This window comes from Pholis gunnellus (genome assembly GCF_910591455.1).
Source record: "Pholis gunnellus genome assembly, chromosome: 1".
In the NCBI taxonomy this organism is placed as follows: Eukaryota; Metazoa; Chordata; class Actinopteri; order Perciformes; family Pholidae; genus Pholis; species Pholis gunnellus.
The window spans coordinates 27,202,277-27,222,134 of record NC_136528.1 but is presented as its reverse complement, the minus strand read 5'-3'; the positions used below and the strand labels follow the sequence as shown (position 1 = coordinate 27,222,134).

The 19,858-nt window shown below is 40.8% G+C and overlaps 3 protein-coding genes across 4 annotated transcripts; 1 reads left to right on the top strand and 2 right to left on the bottom strand.

The window, feature by feature from the left end:
- Positions 1-239: 239 nt before the first annotated feature.
- LOC306694026 (transmembrane 6 superfamily member 1-like) lies at positions 240-4,535 on the bottom strand. Its single transcript, XM_079156726.1, has 10 exons — positions 4,292-4,535; positions 4,042-4,145; positions 3,742-3,843; positions 3,568-3,667; positions 3,349-3,431; positions 3,047-3,165; positions 2,810-2,914; positions 2,636-2,728; positions 2,424-2,543; positions 240-742 (listed from the first exon to the last, which is right to left on the bottom strand). Exons 1-10 carry the CDS (start codon positions 4,381-4,383, stop codon positions 551-553), a joined length of 1,110 nt encoding a protein of 369 aa, XP_079012852.1. The 5' UTR covers positions 4,384-4,535; the 3' UTR covers positions 240-550.
- An 867-nt stretch (positions 4,536-5,402) lies between these two features.
- Positions 5,403-11,203, top strand: LOC306694376 (BTB/POZ domain-containing protein 1-like). 2 transcript variants are annotated; one of them, XM_079157213.1, is made up of 8 exons: positions 5,403-5,987; positions 7,064-7,220; positions 8,337-8,442; positions 8,530-8,727; positions 8,938-9,067; positions 9,166-9,253; positions 9,951-10,097; positions 10,223-11,203. In XM_079157213.1, exons 1-8 carry the CDS (start codon positions 5,566-5,568, stop codon positions 10,379-10,381), a joined length of 1,407 nt encoding a protein of 468 aa, XP_079013339.1. In that variant the 5' UTR covers positions 5,403-5,565; the 3' UTR covers positions 10,382-11,203. The 2 variants fall into 2 exon arrangements, with proteins under 2 accessions (XP_079013339.1, XP_079013338.1); XM_079157212.1 differs by having other exon boundaries at positions 8,875-9,067.
- A 6,340-nt stretch (positions 11,204-17,543) lies between these two features.
- Positions 17,544-19,590, bottom strand: LOC306699599 (RNA guanine-N7 methyltransferase activating subunit-like). Its single transcript, XM_079164252.1, has 3 exons — positions 19,492-19,590; positions 19,084-19,248; positions 17,544-18,391 (listed from the first exon to the last, which is right to left on the bottom strand). Exons 2-3 carry the CDS (start codon positions 19,245-19,247, stop codon positions 18,136-18,138), a joined length of 420 nt encoding a protein of 139 aa, XP_079020378.1. The 5' UTR covers position 19,248; positions 19,492-19,590; the 3' UTR covers positions 17,544-18,135.
- Between the last annotated feature and the right edge of the window lie 268 nt (positions 19,591-19,858).

Here is a 19,858-nt window from a genome sequence, read left to right as displayed (position 1 = left end):
CAAAGTACTTCCGGGTTAAACAATCCAAATAAAATACTGTTAAAATACATTTCACATTTTTATCAAATGCCCTTAAATGGTTGAATATATATGTACTTAGCCATGTATGAATCACACTATATAGTATTAAAAGCATAGACACATGTGAATTATTTATTTATTTGCCAACCTCAGTGTCAACACAAACAGTTTTTGAACAATTATCATTTTCAAGGAATTTGAATCCCAAACACAAGTCTGACAGCATTAGTATCTGTACTGTGACACTGTGTGTATAAAAACACACTTATTTTGTAAAAATGTAAGTTCACATTTTCAAAATAAGCAAAAAAAAATAAATGCTAGATGACACAAACTCTGTTTGGCACTGGAATATTTTGTCATGTCTCCAATACCTCCACTTAGCCCTCATTAAGGTTAAAATTCTTCCCCTCCAAAAAATGCAACTTCTAATAACTGCAAACACAGAGCGGTCTTTTACAACTACTACATCCTTTTATTTAGGCATCCTCGACATCCTTATCCTTGTCTCTCTCTCTCTCTCTGTCTGTCATTCAGTCTTCTTATCTGTCATTGGCCTGAGGAAGAGGGCAGGCCTGCTGCAGCAGCGGTAGCACAGAGCCTGAGGCACCAGAGCGTACAGGATATTGACCAGCAAGAAGACAAGCTGGCCGCCAGCAGGCACTCTGTAGGAGAACGGTGTCCGTGTGTGAAGTGATGCACCAATATGAGCGAACTGGGCCTGCGAATTGAAGCAGGGAGGGAGAAATGGGAAAATGACAGTGATGACTAAAAGTTGCAGTCAGTAGAGTCACACTAACAGGAACACTGTTTTCTTATATCACTTGCTTATAAAGAGTCAGTTTTTTTTATTTGTATATCTTGTGAGCCTGATTAAACAATTGCATGAAGACGTCTGACTATCCCCTCCTAAATCCTCCATTTCTGCTTTTTTCTTTGATCATTGTGTTAAACATCAGTGCAAAATTGTGAATATAGAAGGAAATCCTCTCATATCTTTACAAGACATCACATTTTCTACATTTTACAGTTCATATCGAGGAATATTTAAAAGAAAACATAGGTAAAATAACAAGATAAATTCAGGGAACAATTGTTTTATGGTGGATTATTAATTTAACGGACTGATGACCATACAACGTGGACACATTCTGGTACTGCCCCTCATCCTTAAAATATTTTTTCAATCCAACACACTCCTGCCAGTTACCTTTTCATAGAAATTCACTGAGAAAAGACACACGACACGTCTCACAGCAACCACGGCTGTCAAAGCGTCAGCTTTCCTATTTATAGCCAGGTCAAACAGCTGACATTTAAGTGAACACCACCAATACCACCATTCCTCTTGGTCTGAAGTCAGCTTCCCCACTTATCCCGCCGATGAGTGACGCGCCATGCCTGCAGCTCAAACACAATAGCTGGTTTGGATTGTTGCAATGTGATTGGCACACAAGTTGCTCCCACCACTCAACAGAGTTTCCATCTTTAGATGTGAGCGTATGTGGTGCCGACTCAGACCATAGCTGTTCATATGCAGCTCCACTTGTGTTTTACAGCACGGAAGAATATCCTCAACCGAGACCAGTGTGCGACCACTAGATAGAGAGGGGAGTTTAGGAACTGCCTGCATAGGCTTGGCCAGATGCTCACCCTTGGTCTAGCATTGCCTAATCTACCTGGAATGATGATGTCATGTGGGAAAATAGTTTGCTCTTTCATACGGACCACCTTTGTGTGACTGTAAATGATAAAGACCACTACAAGGTCTGGGTAATTTACCGTGGAAATTATTATTATAATTATTAATTTAAATTGACATTATGTCCATGTTTACTTTTTAGGAACCTGAGTCTTGTAAAGTCAGATATATCGGAGCTTTCAGAAAAGTACGTCTGTTCCAGTCATAACTACTGGATGTTGATGTGAACACTATTTACAAGTTATAAACTTGTAATTACGATAACTCCAAAATGACATGAACACAGATGTAGACCTCTTCTCTTGACTTGATAGGCCCTCTCACAGCAGCCTCTTTGACATGTCATTGTAGGGTAAACACAAGTGCAATCAATAACATTAATTATGACCTTGTTCAATGTAGGTGTACCAGGGCCTTGGTATTGTGCATGCTGTCTCGCTGGAATGCCTGTGACACACTAAAAAGAATGGGACCATTATTGATTTGATCAATTCATAAACACCTGTGTTTACCCTGCTGGGACATGGCTGCTGGGAAAAGGGTCTATAGACATATCTTTAACCCTCTATAAGTGTAGCACCTGTTGCAGTCTAAACAGCCAGATTAAGTAAAAACACACGTGTGCTAGTGCAGGATCTTTACCTGCAAAGGCCTAGTTATTCCTTTGCTGGTGAGCGAGGAATAAACAGCAAGGGCGTACCTGGGCCAGTGCTCCGGAGTGCACTAGAGTCAGATTAGTCATCCACTCACATCCTGGGACCATCAGCCCATAGAGAGTAATGATGTAGTATGGTCCAGAGTACATAAGGCTCAGCAGCATCTGGCAAACACAGACACAGTTTACTTCTTTAGAAACAAGTGCAATGACAGTATCAGGATGAGCGTGTGGTGTTCATAGCTTTACTGAGTTACCTGTATTTTAGGATAGGCTGAAGGGTCTTTGAGGTAAGGCTCATACTGTCGTGTGTAGGCTTGACACCAATCGCCGGAACAGTCCAGAACAACCTAACAGACACATAAAGATTATTATTATTCCACCATGGTGTGTGTGAGAATTGGGCAGGTGATCATCTGACGGTTTCTCACCAGGCCTCTGAAGACGCAGAAGGCAAAAGCAGGAATGAGGTAGATGATGAACAGTAGGTCCAGAGGTCTGTGGAGTAAACCTTTTCTTTCAGCCTCCTGGACGCTCTGAGAGAAAGCAACAACAGGATGTTAAAACAGTGCTCTCTGTCACACACACAATATAGTATACAGTATATGAAGGGAATCTTCCAATAATATGCTTTATTGTAATAATGTCCAGTTTTGATGCTGACTTACTGTCAACTGAACTTCCCGTGTGGAGGGCTGGCTGATGATGCGTAAGCAGGCCCAGACAGACACAGAGATATATAGCATGTGGAGGAGGAAGAGAAAGCTAACTTGGGTCCCATATTTACCTTAGAGACAGACAAAGATAATATGTTACCATGGGAAAGACCAAAACACTGAAAATAGCAGTATACACTGGGCATCTTTTTTAACTACATTGTAAAATTCTCAGGGGAGGTGTGTGCAGGGGGTTACACAGGCTACCCTACACTAGCCGTCTAAAAGCATGCCATTATTTTTAGTGTACTTACCCACAGCATTCCCAAGAATGTAGACTATGGCACGTGTGAGAAAAGATCCCACCCAGTAGAGTCCTATGGCTCGGTAACTGTCCCTGCATGTGCAAACCACGAAACACCACCATTGTCAAAGTCAAATGATTACATTATACTTCCAAGAGACTTGGATGGATAGATGGATGGATTGATAGATAGACAAACAGGTAGATCTTACAGACAGACCGCTCTTACCCCCAAGTAATCGCCGCAATCATGACGAGATATATGAGATAGTGCACACAGCCGTCCCAATAGGAGATCATGTGCCCATGTGCTGTGTTAATATGTGGATCTGCCTAAAACACAGGGTGGATCTATCAGTAAGTACAAACAGTCAGCTCACAAACAGGACACACAACACAACACTTGCCTCTCTGAGGTAAAACGTCACGAATCCATCAATGATGTTGTCTTGCTCCAGCCCGATGATCAGATTCACCACACTGAGGAATGCATACACTGCAAACACTGGACAGAAGATGCATGCTTAAGGTTTACTGCAGGGTCCTACTCCCCAATAACTCCCTCTGTTTTCATGTAAGTCAGACAGAAGCTTATGATTCCTTTCACATGACTTGTTGTTAAATCAATATTTCTCTCCAAAGACTACAAACATATAAAAATATCTTGGTCCCAACAAGAAACGTGCATTTGTATAATTCATACCATAGAAAAGAGGATCTACTGGAGCCTTCTTCTTGAGCATAAAACGGGCTGAAATGGACAGGATGAGGATTGTTGAACAGCCAGCGAAGAAGAAAGCTTCAGCACTAAATGCAATGTAGAGATATGTGTAGTTTTAAAAGATACGACAAATCATTTTAAAATTATGCTTATTAGTGCTGCACTGGCAACAGTCTCTTAATCAGCAGAGAAAATATAGGTAACTCAACTAAAAATGCCTCTTCTCACTCACCTGTTGTTGTAAATGAGGGAATTAAATAAATAGCAGATGGGGATGGACATCAAGGAGAGCACAAACACTCCCGTCCCTGCAGACGCGCTCATTGCGGACCAGGGTTGAGTAATTTTATCTTGTGGGAAAATTGAGAATTTAAAATAACTCAGCCGTTTAGACTCTCCTGTTTAATCCGCGAGTCATATCTCAAGGAATTGGGAAAAAGTCCCGATGCGACCAACTATGTAAACAACGCACAAACTTCTAATCCAGCTCCTGCGAGTATGCTCTGTCATGTTTTTCTGGTCTTTCTCGTTTTCATTCCTTCTCCTTCTCCCCCCCCCCCCCTCTCTCTCTCTCTCTCTCTCTCTCTCTCTCATGCTACACACACACACACACACAAAGAGAGAGAGAGAGCTGTTCACATCACCGTGACAGAAAATGATTTTACTGAATATTGCAGCTTTATTCAATATAAAAACTCTAATCAGTTTATTTTTCATCATAATCATTAAAAAGCTATGACGGTTTGTTAATGTTATTTAAATAAAGGAGGAGACTCTGACATCTAGTGGTCGATTGGACATTAAAAACAAAAGTATACAAATAAATATATAAATGGGTTTGTTTATAAATGTAAACATCATGTTTACAATTGATATGTATGGAATTATATTGTGTATGTATTAATATGTTTGTTATCTGATTTATAAATAATAATTAAAATAAACCTCTGAATAGGAGGATGTATATGGTGGTCACCAAAAATGCAATTGCTGATTTAAAAATGTTTGAATGTATTACTACTGTTTATCCTTCTCCATAAATCTAATTTATTGGGACAAAATTGTCTATTAACAAATGCTAATTTACTAACAAATACACACATTGCTTTATCAGCAACTGCGTTGGTAATATATCACATCAAATTATTTATACATAGCGAGAACATTTAGTTTTATTAATTTGTCTTTTGTTTTCAATACTAATTTCGTGTCAAAACATTGTCCTTTTTGATCCCTTTCTCTTCACTGGCTTGTTTGTTTCTCCTGAACACAGCAATAAAGTTTAATGAAAAAAAAGTGTTTTGAAGGAAGTCTGCGTCTGCGTCATTTCTGGAGGAACGCAAGCTAGCAGATAACGTTAGCTAGCCAAACATCAAAGAATGATGGCGTCCGCCGCGATGGATACCACGTAAATAAAAAACGACACACACGGTACGGTCGGTGCATTTTCCTGTGACATTAACGGTGCTTTCGGGACGTGGAATAAAACATTAAAAACGTGTCGTTATGGCGACCGGGAGCGGCGTCGGTGGCGGCTTAGCGTCAAACCATAACGGTCAGGAGGCAGCATTTAACTCGGTTCAGTCTGGAGCCGCGGCGGGGCTCGCCAACATGCCAGCCTCCTCCGGTTCTGCCCGGTCCGCCTCCCCGCCTGTCCTCGGCCTTCACCGGGAGCCCATGTACAACTGGCAGGCGACGAAGAGCTCCCTGAAGGAGCGCTTCGCCTTTCTCTTCAACAACGAGCTGCTCAGCGACGTCAGGTTCATCGTGGGGAAGGGCAGACAGGCCCAGAGGATACCGGCCCATAAGTTCGTCCTGGCCGCCGGCAGTGCCGTTTTTGATGCCATGTTCAACGGTGGGATGGCCACAACCTCGACTGAGATAGAGCTGCCTGATGTGGAACCGGCAGCCTTCCTCGCCCTGCTCAGGTAGGCCAGGTGATCACCCTGCACCAAAGTAAAGCCCACTTAGTAATTAACTGTTCGTCCAGCAACGTTCAGCTACATTTAAAGGAGGATGTAGGCCTGATATAGTGATTGCACCGGGAAGAGCTAAATGGGAACACCATGTGTGTAAATATGATAGTATAACTCTCAGATCATTAACCCAGGTAGAACAACATTGCAAAGGCCAGTGCACTGTAGAGACATAGGTCCATATGTCAAATATCTCTTCACAGTTCAGACAGTTATAGAAACATGTGGGTTTACTGGTCTCTCCTGAAGGGAAAAGACTGTCTTTAGGTGAGTCTGAAGATGAAGTCCATTTCATGTTGAATTGCTCAAAGGCCTTAACTTGTGATGAGTTCTTCTTCTGGATGAATTGTAATAAGATACCTGAGCTGTGTTTTTGTGAGGGAACCATTTTTGTGGCTGGATTTGAATTGTAGATGAATTTTGACAGAAGACTGAGCTCTTTGTTTGCAATGTAGTGTTGTTCATGTCAGACACATGTATCACCACTGCAGTGTTTTTATATACTTATTTTTTGTTGTGTATTATAAGTCCTCGTGGGCTGGGTATTTGTAGGTGCAGGACTAAGTTGCAGCCTTTGTACGCTGTATTAACAGAATAGTAGTCACACGTGCTTTGAAAGGCTTTCGTGCAATCATAAGTGCCTAGTTTCAGATACAATGCTTTTATAGATACCTTACTTTCTGATATTATAACTTTTTATTTCCTACAAACCCTTTTCCCATTTCCCCCCTAAAAGAAAATATACAGCTTAAAATTGGCAAAATTATGATTTACATCAGGTTCTGTCTGATGCCATCTCTTGGACGGTCTTTGGATTCGGATAGATTTCTGCTGCTAGAGGTTTGTTACTCAGCCGTAGGGCTTTTTTAAGGAACACTATCTGGTTGGACACCATCTACATACTGCAAATGTATTTCTAGTCAAGATTTTTCAGGCTGAAATGTGTTAAATATTTTGAATTCTTCGGTAGATAACATCATGTATACCTGACCATAAACATTGTTCTGTTGCCCGTTTCCTCTGCACAGGTTCTTGTATTCTGACGAGGTCCACATTGGTCCTGAGACTGTGATGACGACTCTGTATACGGCCAAGAAGTACGCGGTCCCTGCTCTGGAGAGTCGCTGTGTGGAGTTCCTCACCAAGCACCTCAGAGCCGACAACGCGTTCATGCTCCTCACTCAGGTTATTGTCACAGCTACTGTGTCGTACATATAGACCCCGAAACTCTCTGGCATTAACCTTTGGTTTGACACCTTGATATTTATCTCGTTAGCCCCAGATATATCACATATTATATTTATATTTTTAGTTTTTCATATCTGAGATTTCATTTTGAGGGGCTCAAAAGTCTTAAAGTGTCATTTTTACAGCAACACGTCTTTCCAGAAACGGTGGTATCAACTGGGACACTATTTCTGGAAACACACACATTGCTGTTGAGTTTTGCACATGTACTATTTTGATGCTTTGGGCAGCACAATTTAATTCCCATTTAACCTCCCACTTTATGGGAGTGGCAGTGGAAACTGCTTGGTCAGAAACCACCAAAAGAAAGTGAGAAAATATGTTCACAGTATTTTAGGTGAATCCACCCTCATAAGACGTAAAGCAGAAGGTCTCAATAACGGCGTGATCAGATTTCGTGATCAGTCTCCTGGAGAAAAATATGAAACTATGTAATAACAATTTTGCCTTCTTCATTCCATCTGCTGGAAACTGTCAGACTGCGGCTCTTTCAGTGGAGGATGAAGCCATTTTTCTTTCTGTGTATCCCCACAGGACCATCTTGCAGCCATCGATGGTTGAGTTTTTACGACATTAGTTTGTGCTATTTTTGGTTCATGCTGCTGTTTGTTTGGGTTCAGCATTTTGTCTGATGCTGGCTGCTACGCCATCAGGCTGCATGCTCAGCTGCTTATCAAAAAACACTCCCTTTTTTTTTTTTCAACACGCCAACAAAAGAGACGCATCTCCAGCGGTGTACGCTTGATTCCCAGTGTCATTGCTTGGTTACTCATTTTAAGTTCATTAACATTTCATGAAGTTTGAGTGATGTTTTTGCCAAAAAACCCAATTTATCAGACTTGAATATTGGATTTGCAAAATGAGGTGGTGTTAGAATCTACTCACTGCTTTATTTCCCCCCAACATCTTTTGGTTAATCTTACACAATATTTAATCTATAAAGGAGACACTTACTTTTTCTCAGCTTTTTAAAAATCCTTTGGTGCATGAAAGGTAATTGACCAGTACCTACTATTAGATACTAATGTGGCTTATGTTGTGCTTTCATTACAGGCAAGGTTATTCGATGAGCCTCAACTTGCCAGTCTCTGCTTAGACACTATAGACAAAAGCACTGCGGACGCAATAAACGCAGAGGGTTTTACAGATATCGACCTTGGTATGTGAGTCTTTCTACACAAACTGTTTTTCTTTTTTCTTGTTTGGATGTAAACTGATGACCACTCTGTGTATTTGCAATGCGCAGACACCTTATGTGCAGTGCTACAAAGAGACACACTCAGCATCAGGGAGAACCGCTTGTTTGGGGCGGTGGTACGCTGGGCAGAGGCCGAGTGTTACAGACAACAGCTTCCCCCGACCTCTGAGAACAAACAGAAGGTTCTGGGCAAAGCCGTCCCGCTCATCCGCTTCCCGCTCATGACCGTTGAGGAGTTTGCTGCAGGTATAGAACTTGTTTCTCTTCCTGTATTAGTTTTTTTTTCTTTCTTTTTTTTTGGACCATTTCAGCCAAACATATTCATCATGTTCCTGATTTGTCCATACAGCTCAAACCACAGAAACCAGCTTGATATTCTTTCTTGTGCAACAGGGCCTGCCCAGTCTGGAATATTGTTCGATCGGGAGGTGGTAAATCTGTTTTTACACTTTACAGTAAACCCCAAACCACGGGTCGACTACATCGACAGGCCCCGCTGCTGCCTCAGGGGAGAGGAGTGCAGCATTAATAGATTCCAGCAGGTTGAGAGTCGATGGGGGTACAGTGGTACCAGCGACAGAATCAGGTGAGATGACCAACATCGGTGGTCAGTTGTTCATCTCAACAAACTGAGTTCCTTTGATCTAATTTTTTTTTTCTCTGTCTGCCTTTCTCCCTCTGCAGATTCAATGTTAACAAAAGAATATCCATAGTGGGTTTTGGCTTGTATGGTTCAATACATGGACCCACTGACTATCAGGTCAACATACAGGTAACTACTGCCATTGAGGCATAGTGATGTTATGTTAATGGAGGTGTGCTCTTTTTCATATTCGTACCGATACAGTACACCAGTTTCACAACCAATGTTTTTATTCAGGGTATCTTTGAGGAATATTAACAGATTTTTTTAATTTTACAATAAAGCCAATTTTCTCAAAAGTACAATTTTGTCTTAACAAAAGCAGCAATGCAATAACTTAAAGGGTTTAAAAACTGCTAAATATAAGAAGTGCAAATCAGAGGATCCATTTCACATCAGTGCTACTACTTGACAGTCTTTGCTACTTTTCATTCAGATTCCCTTTAAAGCTTTATAGCCAGCCCTACGTGTAGCGAACCCACTGACCCTCCATCCTGTGTGTTTCGTAATTCCTCTCCAGTTGGAGCTAATTTGTACAACCTTGGTGAACAAGTGTATACAGTGACAAAGCAAGACACCGTTGTGTTGCATCATTTTTACATTGTGATCTGCAGAGAACGCTGCGGATAGAGAAATCAGTATCTCTGCCTCTTTCACAGTGGATTCTTCCACAAAGTTACCGTTACCAACCAGAGAAATACACCACCAAACAGAGTAACCTGCCAGCTGTGTTTTTTACATTTTCAGTTCGATATAATTATCATAAAGTAGATTTTTTTTTTTTTGCACATCGTTGTTCATACACTAAAGTAATTGTCCCTTACAGATCTTAGAGAGCGACAAACGCATTACACTGGGGCAGAACGACACCGGTTTCAACTGTGACGGCACAGCAAACACGTTCAGAGTGATGTTCAAAGAGCCTGTGGAAATCCTACCCAATGTCAGCTACACTGCATGTGCCACCTTAAAGGTCAGTCTCAACTTGTTGTATTTAAAATATGTATTACTGCAAAAATTAACATGCTGTTTGTTTGTTTGTTTTTACCACCTGATTAGGATTAAACATATTATCTCCTTTTTCATTTTACACCTCAGGGCCCAGACTCTCACTATGGCACAAAGGGGTTGAAGAAATTAACCCAGGAAACAGCAATGGGGACCAAGACGACCTTTTTGTTTTTTAGCTCACCAGGAAATAACAACGGTACATCAGTGGAGGACGGCCAGATCCCTGAGATAATCTACTACACCTAGACTTAACACGGTGTCATGCTGGTACGCTGAACCAGGGTGACCGTAGACTGCTGGGAAGACTAGACTGCTGGAGATAAATGTAGTGCCTCATAATCCCTTGGAATAAAGTGTGTGTGTGTGTGTGTGTGTGTGTGTGTGTGTGTGTGTGTGTGTGTGTGTGTGTGTGTGTGTGTGTGTGTGTGTGTGTGTGTGTGTGTGTGTGTGTGTGTGTGTGTGTGTGTGTGTGTGTGTGTGTGTGTGTGTGTGTGTGTGTTACTGGTGTACAGACATGATCGGGAATGTGGAAACAAGCGGAGTTGTGGGGAAAAAAAGAAGCTTTTTGGGCATAAATTGTATCATCAGTTGTAAATGATCTTAATACTGATGTCCTGTCCGTGTGTTGTGGTCAGTAAGCTGTCACTGCAGGAGTTAATCCTGCACGAGTGAAACTAGAGAGACAGCTGCCATTTGTTGGTTGGCGCCATTTCATTCTTTTGTCTCAGTTTTTGCTGATGCATTTACCGAAAGTATAATGTTTGCATATTTTTTATTGTGCACTGTTATCATTTATTCAGCAGGTGTCTTCAAGTACTTTGTTTTTGCATTGTATTAAGGATCCATGTGTGTTATGTAACTTCACCAGTGGTACATGGTGTAATTTATGACTTCATGTTTGCCTAGCACTACATTAAAATGTAAAAAAAAAAGAAGAAGAAAAAAAAATGCTCCAGGACTTTAGTGGTGAAGTTAATGAACAAAAGTCTATTTTTTAGCTTTTTGGCATTAAAATGTTGTAAAATGGTTTCCTTCGATAGACTCTGTATAAAGTTGGTCTTTGATTAATGTATCATTCCTCTTTCTGTCACTAGGTGATGCCAAATGCTCCATACAGCCAGCTATCAGACGCCTAAACATATTCATATCTGAGAGTAGGAAGGATTTATCACTGGTTCCCAACATGGCCGTTAAATCTGAGGGGTTGTGAGAGGATGAAGGGGAGAGGAAAGTCCAAACCTTTGCTAAACAAACATATCATTTTTACCCTCAGGCCTTTAATTATTAAAATATAACAAGAGGGAGGGTTCGACTGAAAAATTGCCATTGACTGGCATAATATTATATTACTTGTGTTAATAATATGGATTATGGATGTGAGAAGTATTTTACTGTTGTAGCAAGTCAGGTAGTTCAGTCCAGTTAAGGGTCACAAGATAAATGTGAGGAGTAGGAAGATAATTCATTTAAAAAAAATCTACAAAACTAAGCATATTTTTTGAAATATTGAATAATTTTACCTCCATAACAGTTATTAAAATGAAACCATCTGAGACGTTTAGAGGGGAACTGTCTCTGAAACAAGAGGCCCCAGTGGTTTATTCTAACAGGCCACAAGCCAAACATGTTGGGAATCTTCAACGTGTTGTATTTCATAAGCTTATCATATGTTTTATTTAAAATATGAATCTAAAAGATAACTATAGCTGGAAAATACATGAAGTGGAGTACATTTTAAGTCTCTTTTTACACAGAGACATAAACCATTGAATGGAGAAACCCAAGTAAAGCACAAGTACCTCAGAACTGTATTGAAGTAAAGTACTTTCCAACACTAGAAATGCATAATGTGAAGACAAGCTGTAGGTCGAAATAGCCCATATGAAATACATATTTAGATAATTTAAAAGTCAATTGAAGATGTTAAGAGTATAAGATGCCAAAAGAAAAGTAGAATGTCCCTCAAATGAGACTAGAACTACTGTAAGTGTAAGAAAATAGCATAGTCATTTTAGACTCTTAAATCCTGACGCAAATCTCAATAATACCAGATTATTTCTTATTAAATATGCTCTGTTCTTATGCTGCCAATAAAAATGAAATAAATCAGTGCTGTCTGCTGAACGCCAAGTCTACAGCCCAGAGATGAAGTGCTCTTGAATTTCATAATCCGTACGCTTGTATGAGAACAACGGTAGAGACAAGTCCACTTTAGAAGGCTGTGAGTGGGCTTTGATGAGGAGAGTGATCCACGGAGGCTGTCAGGTGAGTCACCGAGACCTGAGAGCTTTTCCCAGCTGACTGCCCACTTAGACAGCCTTCATAATAGAAAAAAAAAGCAACAAAAAAAATCGGTTTGAGACAGGTTTTCACCACCCACCAGACACAAAACGCTCAAGAAACCAGGAGGACACATTCCTCAGCTCACACCTGTGTGATGTGTCAAAACACAAGATTCACGAGAAGTTTCCTGAGGCATTAAAGAGGCAAATGTGAAGTTTATGGGGTAAAACTCAGGAGTTTCTTAAAGCTATTAGATTACAAATCCATGACAGTGTGGCTTTCTCTCTCTGTGTGTGTGTGTGTGTGTGGGTAGATAGCAGCAGTCTTTCTCGGTTTGAGCCTTCTACTTGAACACTGACAGCAGGGGAGAGGATTTATGCCTCTGCTGTTTGTGACGACCCATGACACATGACTGTACAGGACAGAAGTGGTGCAGAGTCAGACTTACAGAGTCAGACTTCAGTAAATGTTGTTATTTTCATCCCATTCCTCGTGAAGGAAAATTCTTTGGTCAAACTGGTGAACATCATATTCAGAGTGGCTCATTTCTACCACGAGGAGAGAGCTTGGAACATTCAGCCTTTGGTTCTATGTTTGGTTATGTTGTTGCACGTTGGAAAACCATTATAGACCTATATATAGAATAATATAGGTAATAATCTGATTATAAGTCAATCAGAGAGCTTCAACAGTCACAAACAAATGAGTAAATATCCGACATATCACAGCAATGACTGAACAGATGTGCTGCACCCAGAGCTCATTACGCCTACCTTTCTCACAATTCAAAGAACATTTATGGACAACCTACACTGTCCACACAATGAATAAGAAGGTAGATATGCATATCTTTTTTAGTGTACATGCATTCATATACTCCATCCATCCATACAGTACATGTACAAATGCAGAAGTACTCCTCAAGACCTGTATACGGACTCTGATGTTTAAAATCCCCTTTAAAGTATTACATTCATGTTAATTCAAGGCTTTATACAGTTCTGTTCTGTCTGTCTGAATAATTAAAACCACATTGGGCCATTTGTAAACTCTTTTTAGAAGATGTTCCTAAAAAATGAATTGGGTCAGTCCAAGACTGCGCTCAATTGGTCGTCCTGAAATTCGACTTCAGCGTGCAGCCTCTCCTGTAATCTGCCAGCTGTTTCCTTTTTTCAAATATTCTGTAAATCCATTAGCATGACACTTCACCACCAACATCCACCTGCAGGGATGAGGGAGTCTGTGTGTGTGTGTGTGTGTGTGTGTGCGTGTGTGGCTGTGTGTGTGTGTGTGTGTGTGTGTGTGTGTGGATACTTGTCCAGCTGGTGGGAGTTATGCAATCTGTATTCCAATGATATAAGACTGTTTGGTAACTAATTATTATGTACATATATAGTATATGACCCCCGAGCCACTGAAACATTGGGTGTTGAGCTTTGGTTCAAGTCAACTGAAAGGTTTGTCTTTGTTGGTGCTGACAGAGGACATGTGGCAATATGACGACAGCAGGATGATGAAATGTACACTATGTACACCTGGTAGATAATAAATAAAAAATATTATGATGAGATACATCAAAATAATGAGATAGTGAGAAAATGTTTTTCTTTTCATTTTCATTATTTCACTTCAGACCTCCTTTAGCACAAAGGAAGGTATGATCAGGTGGTTCCCTTACCAAGCCTGAGACACCATGGTAAGCAACATGAACCTTATTCCTCGAGTTACCTATTTTGAGCCAGTAGTTTTAAATAAAAAGGAACATTTGTTCTAATCAAAGAGAATGCTCTGCAGGGGGTTGATGCTCGTCGTCTGGAAGTTTTAATTGCAGCCTTGTTGGCAATAGGCAGAGCAGTCTGAAGAATGGAGACCACATTTCCATTTAATAATGCTAGCAGTTACACCAAAAAGTGATTTGTCCGCTTAACACATGTTTCATTTAAATAACTATTTAAGGCCTAAGAGTTTCTCAAAGGTTTAATACAAATTTGTGTAGCAGAACATTGTTTTTCTTATTTCCTCTCCCATTAATTATCTCACAACCCCTCAGGTGTCTTGTGACCCTTTGTAGGGTTACCTGTTACTAAAGTAGTTAAAATGATTACGGAGACTTTTATTTTTGATAATTTAAGCACATTTTATTTTATTTAAGTGTGATTCTGAGTACACTGCTACTTGCAATACAGTATTTTTTCACGTTGTTGTATCGGTACTTGTCCTTAAAAGGATCTGAATACTTCCTTCTGTGGAGATAGTACGAGATTTAATCAGACTAACAAGCTTCCCTCGGCAGCAGAGTCCACTGTCTTTAAATGGATGACCTGAGCAGCTGCATGATTAACTTATAGAGCACGCAGTTGGATGAGCAAGGGACAAGTTTCCATCAAACCTAATCTGCAGCAACAATTATTAAGGTCTAAGTGCATGTTATCAGCGCTTGCTCTCTATCTGCACGTGTGTGTTCATGTGACGGGGCGCAATTGTGCAGAGCTCTGTACGGTACAAAGCTGGGGGCGTTTATTTCAACAAAAAGACTTCTCCGCCGTTCACACACGTCACACGCTACGTGAACACTCCCCACTGTCTGCTGGGGGTTGGCTGGCCTGGGCCAACCTTAGCCCCATGCACTCTCCAGCACCAGATGTAGGTCGCACAGTGCTGCAGGGGCTGGGGGGATGTGGTGTGTGTGTGTGTGTGTGTATGTGTGTTGGTGGGGAGGTTGTGGTGTTTCTGCATGCACACACAAAAGGGGGGAGATAGAGTGATGATTGTAGTGGATGAGTTCATCATCAAGGACATGGCCCCCAGCACTCTGTCCCCATTGCTGTCACATTGCATCGTCACAAACAGGCCACATGAAGCCTGACAGCCCGGCAGACCAGACCGAGGAGACTCTGGTCCCTCACTGTGGCTCTCTCTATTGTTTTTTCATCTCTGACTGACGCTCTCCACGCCTCACTTTGCATTAACAGTTTATTACTGTAATTAAAATGTATGGCTTTGATTATAGGGGGCGCTGAAAGCAGGTAGTCGAATGAACCCTGAACTGTATAACAATGTTGTAGTGCTGATTTTGTTTCTCCTAATGTTGCAATAACAAAAGAAAATGTACTTACCCTCAAATCCAAATGGTTTATTAACGAGATGAGTGCATTGAATGCAGTAAGAGTGCTTACTGCTCTGTGGCACCCTAATGGACCAGATTAACATGTTGACCTCTGGATTAGTTTTGGTGAACTTTACACAGGAACCAGCTTTGCCAATTAGCACTAAACAAAAAATACCTTTTGAGGCTGGTGGGAGTTGTATCATTTTTGCAGATATTTGGACATAAAACCAAGTAAAGTGGAAAAATTAAACGTTTGACTTGATGAATAGTGCTCAATGAACAGTTAGGGAATCACCAAAGTGGTTACAATTCATCCTGTGGGCGACATGAATGTCTGTACACAATTTTACAACAATCCATTAAATACATTTCACTTCAAAACCCTAAAGTGTACCTCCAGAGGAAAAGTCAGGGGAGTCAGAACTATGGTGGCCAACGTGTTAACGTGTATGGCACCATCTAAACCAGTTTGGTTTGTTCGTTCTGGACTACTGTAGAAACATATTATATATATATATATATATATAATTTTGCCAATAGATCCAAAATCCTAAATATAACACACTGTTCCTTTAACTGACCCTTAAAGGAATAGTTTGACATTTTGAGAAATACACATATTCTCTCCAGGAAGTGACTGTGCCCAGTCAAGAAATAATCTAGCCCGTAAAACCACAACATGTCGTTTACAGATTAAACAGACGAGATATGCCATGTTAATAAATGAGCTTTAGAGGTGTCGACATGCTCATTGTGTTACCTTTGAACAGAGCTAGCTCCTTCCTCCATTTACAGTATTTATGCTAAGCTAACTAGCTGCTGGCTGTAGCCTTACAAATAACAGACAGATGTCCAACAACAATGTCCCACTGTTTATTTCCTGTATTTATTTCCTGTGTTTGTTTCCTGGACACTAAACTATTCATTTTCCGTGCCTCCAAAGCACAACAGTTACATTTGGATATTTCTTTGCCAGTGAATCGGTTTCACTTTAACCGTCTCTGTCCAGCAAATCCCTGCTCTGTGAAGACGCAGCAATCTGGGGTGAAGTCTCTCTAATCTAAACTGATTACAGTGGTGACGGCAGCCTTCCTCGCTGTGTGCAAGTTTTAGCACATCCCCCACACACTTTCTCCCTAACCTCCTCCCTCCCTCATCATCACAGCTGATTGAGCTGCTGAAGTCTGAATGAACTGTTAACCCCGTCTTCGCCACAGCCATAAATAGATACCACAGAATTGCATTCAGGCAGTGATAAAACAACGCAGAGTGGGTCTGCTTGTGTTGTGGACCAATGTGACCAACGTCACCATGTTACTTAATTTAAGATCTGCGAAAGGACTGAGACGCACAAACTCTGACATCTTTAGGCAATGAGCTACATGTGCCATAGCCAATGATGCATGTAGCAATAATGTATTAATGATGCATATAAATAATTCAGTTGCTTTTCACAGTGTGAACTATTGGTCTGGGGCTTGTGCTGAGCCATTTACTGTGAATGCTGCTTTCCTTTTACACAGTGCAGTTGTTCAGGCCATTTGGTTTAATGTGCCATCCATTAGACTAACATTAAAGGCTGGTGACATGTGGCTTCAGCATGTTCTTCATTTCTGAGCCTAAAGTGGCAGATTTGAAACAAGCGTAATAACATCTAGGAAAGAAGATATTTTGATTTAAATGAGTTTAAGATTCGGAGAGGGCGCAGTGAGGCCATCGCAGCTTTTATGTTTGTCACTAGTGAAGGTGGTCTAAATGTGCTTTATAAATAAAGTGGCTGGACTTGAATGTCCCAAACTCAAATTACTTGGATGACACAACGGTCAGGTTATTCTCTTCGATCGGGGACATTTGGACAGGGAATCTTAATTCTCACTTCTAAGACATACATGTCCTAACACATTTAATTACAGTGTGGTGCTGACTACGACTGACATCGTCCAATTCTGTTAGTTGAGCCCTGTAAAAAAAAACAAAAAAAATTAAGAAAATACATGTTTAATGAAAACAGTTCAGTTCATCAATATCCTTACATAAAGGGACACAGAAACACAAAGCTGCATTACAAACAGATTTTCTCAGGAAATTCTGATTCACAGTCTGCAACAATACTGTATAATTTGTAATACTCAGATTCCAAAGCAAGTATAGATGTAGCTGCATACTTGCTTTGTCATTGTTAATGACAGTTTCAGTATTGAAATCTGCAAGTATGTCCTTGTTATCGTTCCCAAAAACAGAGTAAGAAGATTTAATGTGATTACATGTCTAGGAGAAAAATGACTGCTGAGGTACGGAAATGGTAAGTGGAAGTCAAACAGGATCTGTACTTTTCTGCAAAAATAATTCTGGAAAAAAATCTGACGACATATTTGCATTGCATTTTCAATTCAGACAAAAATCTTTAACAATAAAAAAAAGTTCCACACAATGACAATGATTGACTGTAAATTGTTAATATATTGCTCAGTTCTTGCTTATGAGACTATGGGAATAACAGTAACAAAAATAAATTGGTTAAACATTGCCACATAATGGTATTGCAGTGAGAGTTGTAAGACTGTAACTACTATAAACACTGACAACACCTGAGAGATTACAGTAGAGATCAGTAGCGGTCATATTGTGATCTCTGATGAGAGTTATATCCTTGGTTGTAGCCTGGAGGGCCTGACTGATAACCACTTCCATGCCCCGAGTGCCTGTCCCTGTCCCTGTCCCTGTCTCTGTCCCTGTCCCTGTCCTGGTCTCTGTCTCTGTTCCGGTCTCGGTCCCGGTCCCTGTCTCTGTCTCTGTCTCTGTCATGCCAGTGTTGCTGTCCACGGCGGTCTCCTCCCCAACCTCGGCCTCGTCGGTCCTGGTACCTAGATGGAGACCAGACAACAATTAAGCTCCAGAAACCGGTTATACTACTTGCATTACATGGAACCAGACAGCAGGAAACTCCGTTACACATCTAAATGGCCAACACATCTGCAGAGTAAATCCAGCTGGGATCACAGAGTTTCCCTAATGTCTTATCCAAATTTAGCACACCAGATTTCACCGCAACATGATAATTAAGAAATCAGGCTAGTGGACAAAACAATACACAACAATCAATAATGAAAGAGCATTTTTGGAAAGGAGAGACCTAAGAATTGGACTGAGAAGAAATTGTGATTGTAAAGAAATGGCTACATGTATAAGTCCTAAAAGTTCATGTGACGGCACAATGCTTAGAACTGTGTTCTCAGCCTTTGAAAACAGTTGTATGTTGGCTCCTATGATTCTGGTGGAGCTTTTGTTAAAACTGAATTATTACATCTGTGAATACACGAGCAGTCAGAAAACCATACCGGTTGTAAAATAAAGCCAGAGCATAATCATATTTATTTGGGAACAGAAAACAAAAAGCAAGCTGTAAAAATGAATACCTGTCTTACAGTGTTGCCATCATCAGCATCACAAACCAAACCGTCATCATCATAATGCATACATAACCCTAACCCTAACCATTCAAAAGTATGTAGATTACAAATTATAAAAGTAGCTGTGAGGGCTAAAGTCACGTTACCTGTCCCGGCCTCTGTTTCCACCTCCACGACTCCTCCAGTTCTCCACAATGGGTGGGGGGTCAGCTGGACGGTTCTGATACTGTTGGTATTCTTTATCGTCCGATGAAAATCTGTGGGCGAACAGCTCCTCGTACTTCTGCCGGGTGTCCGTGGTCTCGGCCATACTGCAACGACAGATGAAACGCTACAGAAGCACTTCATATATCACAACAGCCAATGCTAATGACACGGCTAGCATCAGGTTGTAATATGTTAACTGGCGGATGTGCGTGTTCTGATGTGTCTTGACAAATCCCTCGTGCGGAATAATACAAGCTAAAATGGTCTGAATGCGCTTAGCTAGCGTTAACTAAATATTATTACAACACAAAAGCACAATAAAAGCATTTTAACGCTAGAAAACATACCTTCACACGACTCCAATGTTGCTTGAGTCGCTACAAACTAACATGTCCGGAACCGACTTCTTGCACTAGTGCGTCGCTGCAATGCTTCCCCCGAAAGAGATGACCACAGTTTCATGGTTCCGGTAGCGCGCGCAACAGCCAGTGATTGATTGATTGATAGCTGTCACCTGCCAGTTAGATATCAAATAGTTTAAAGTCTGTTACTTTATAAAAACGGTTGGGCCGACCTTAAAACAAAGTTAATAAGACATATTTTTACTTGAAGATGTTAATGAGCTAATTTAAATGAGCTTCAACTGTCAACGTTACATCGCTTAATTGAGGAGAAAGTGCCAACTGCTAAAAAAAAAAAAAGCCATCGTTGTCG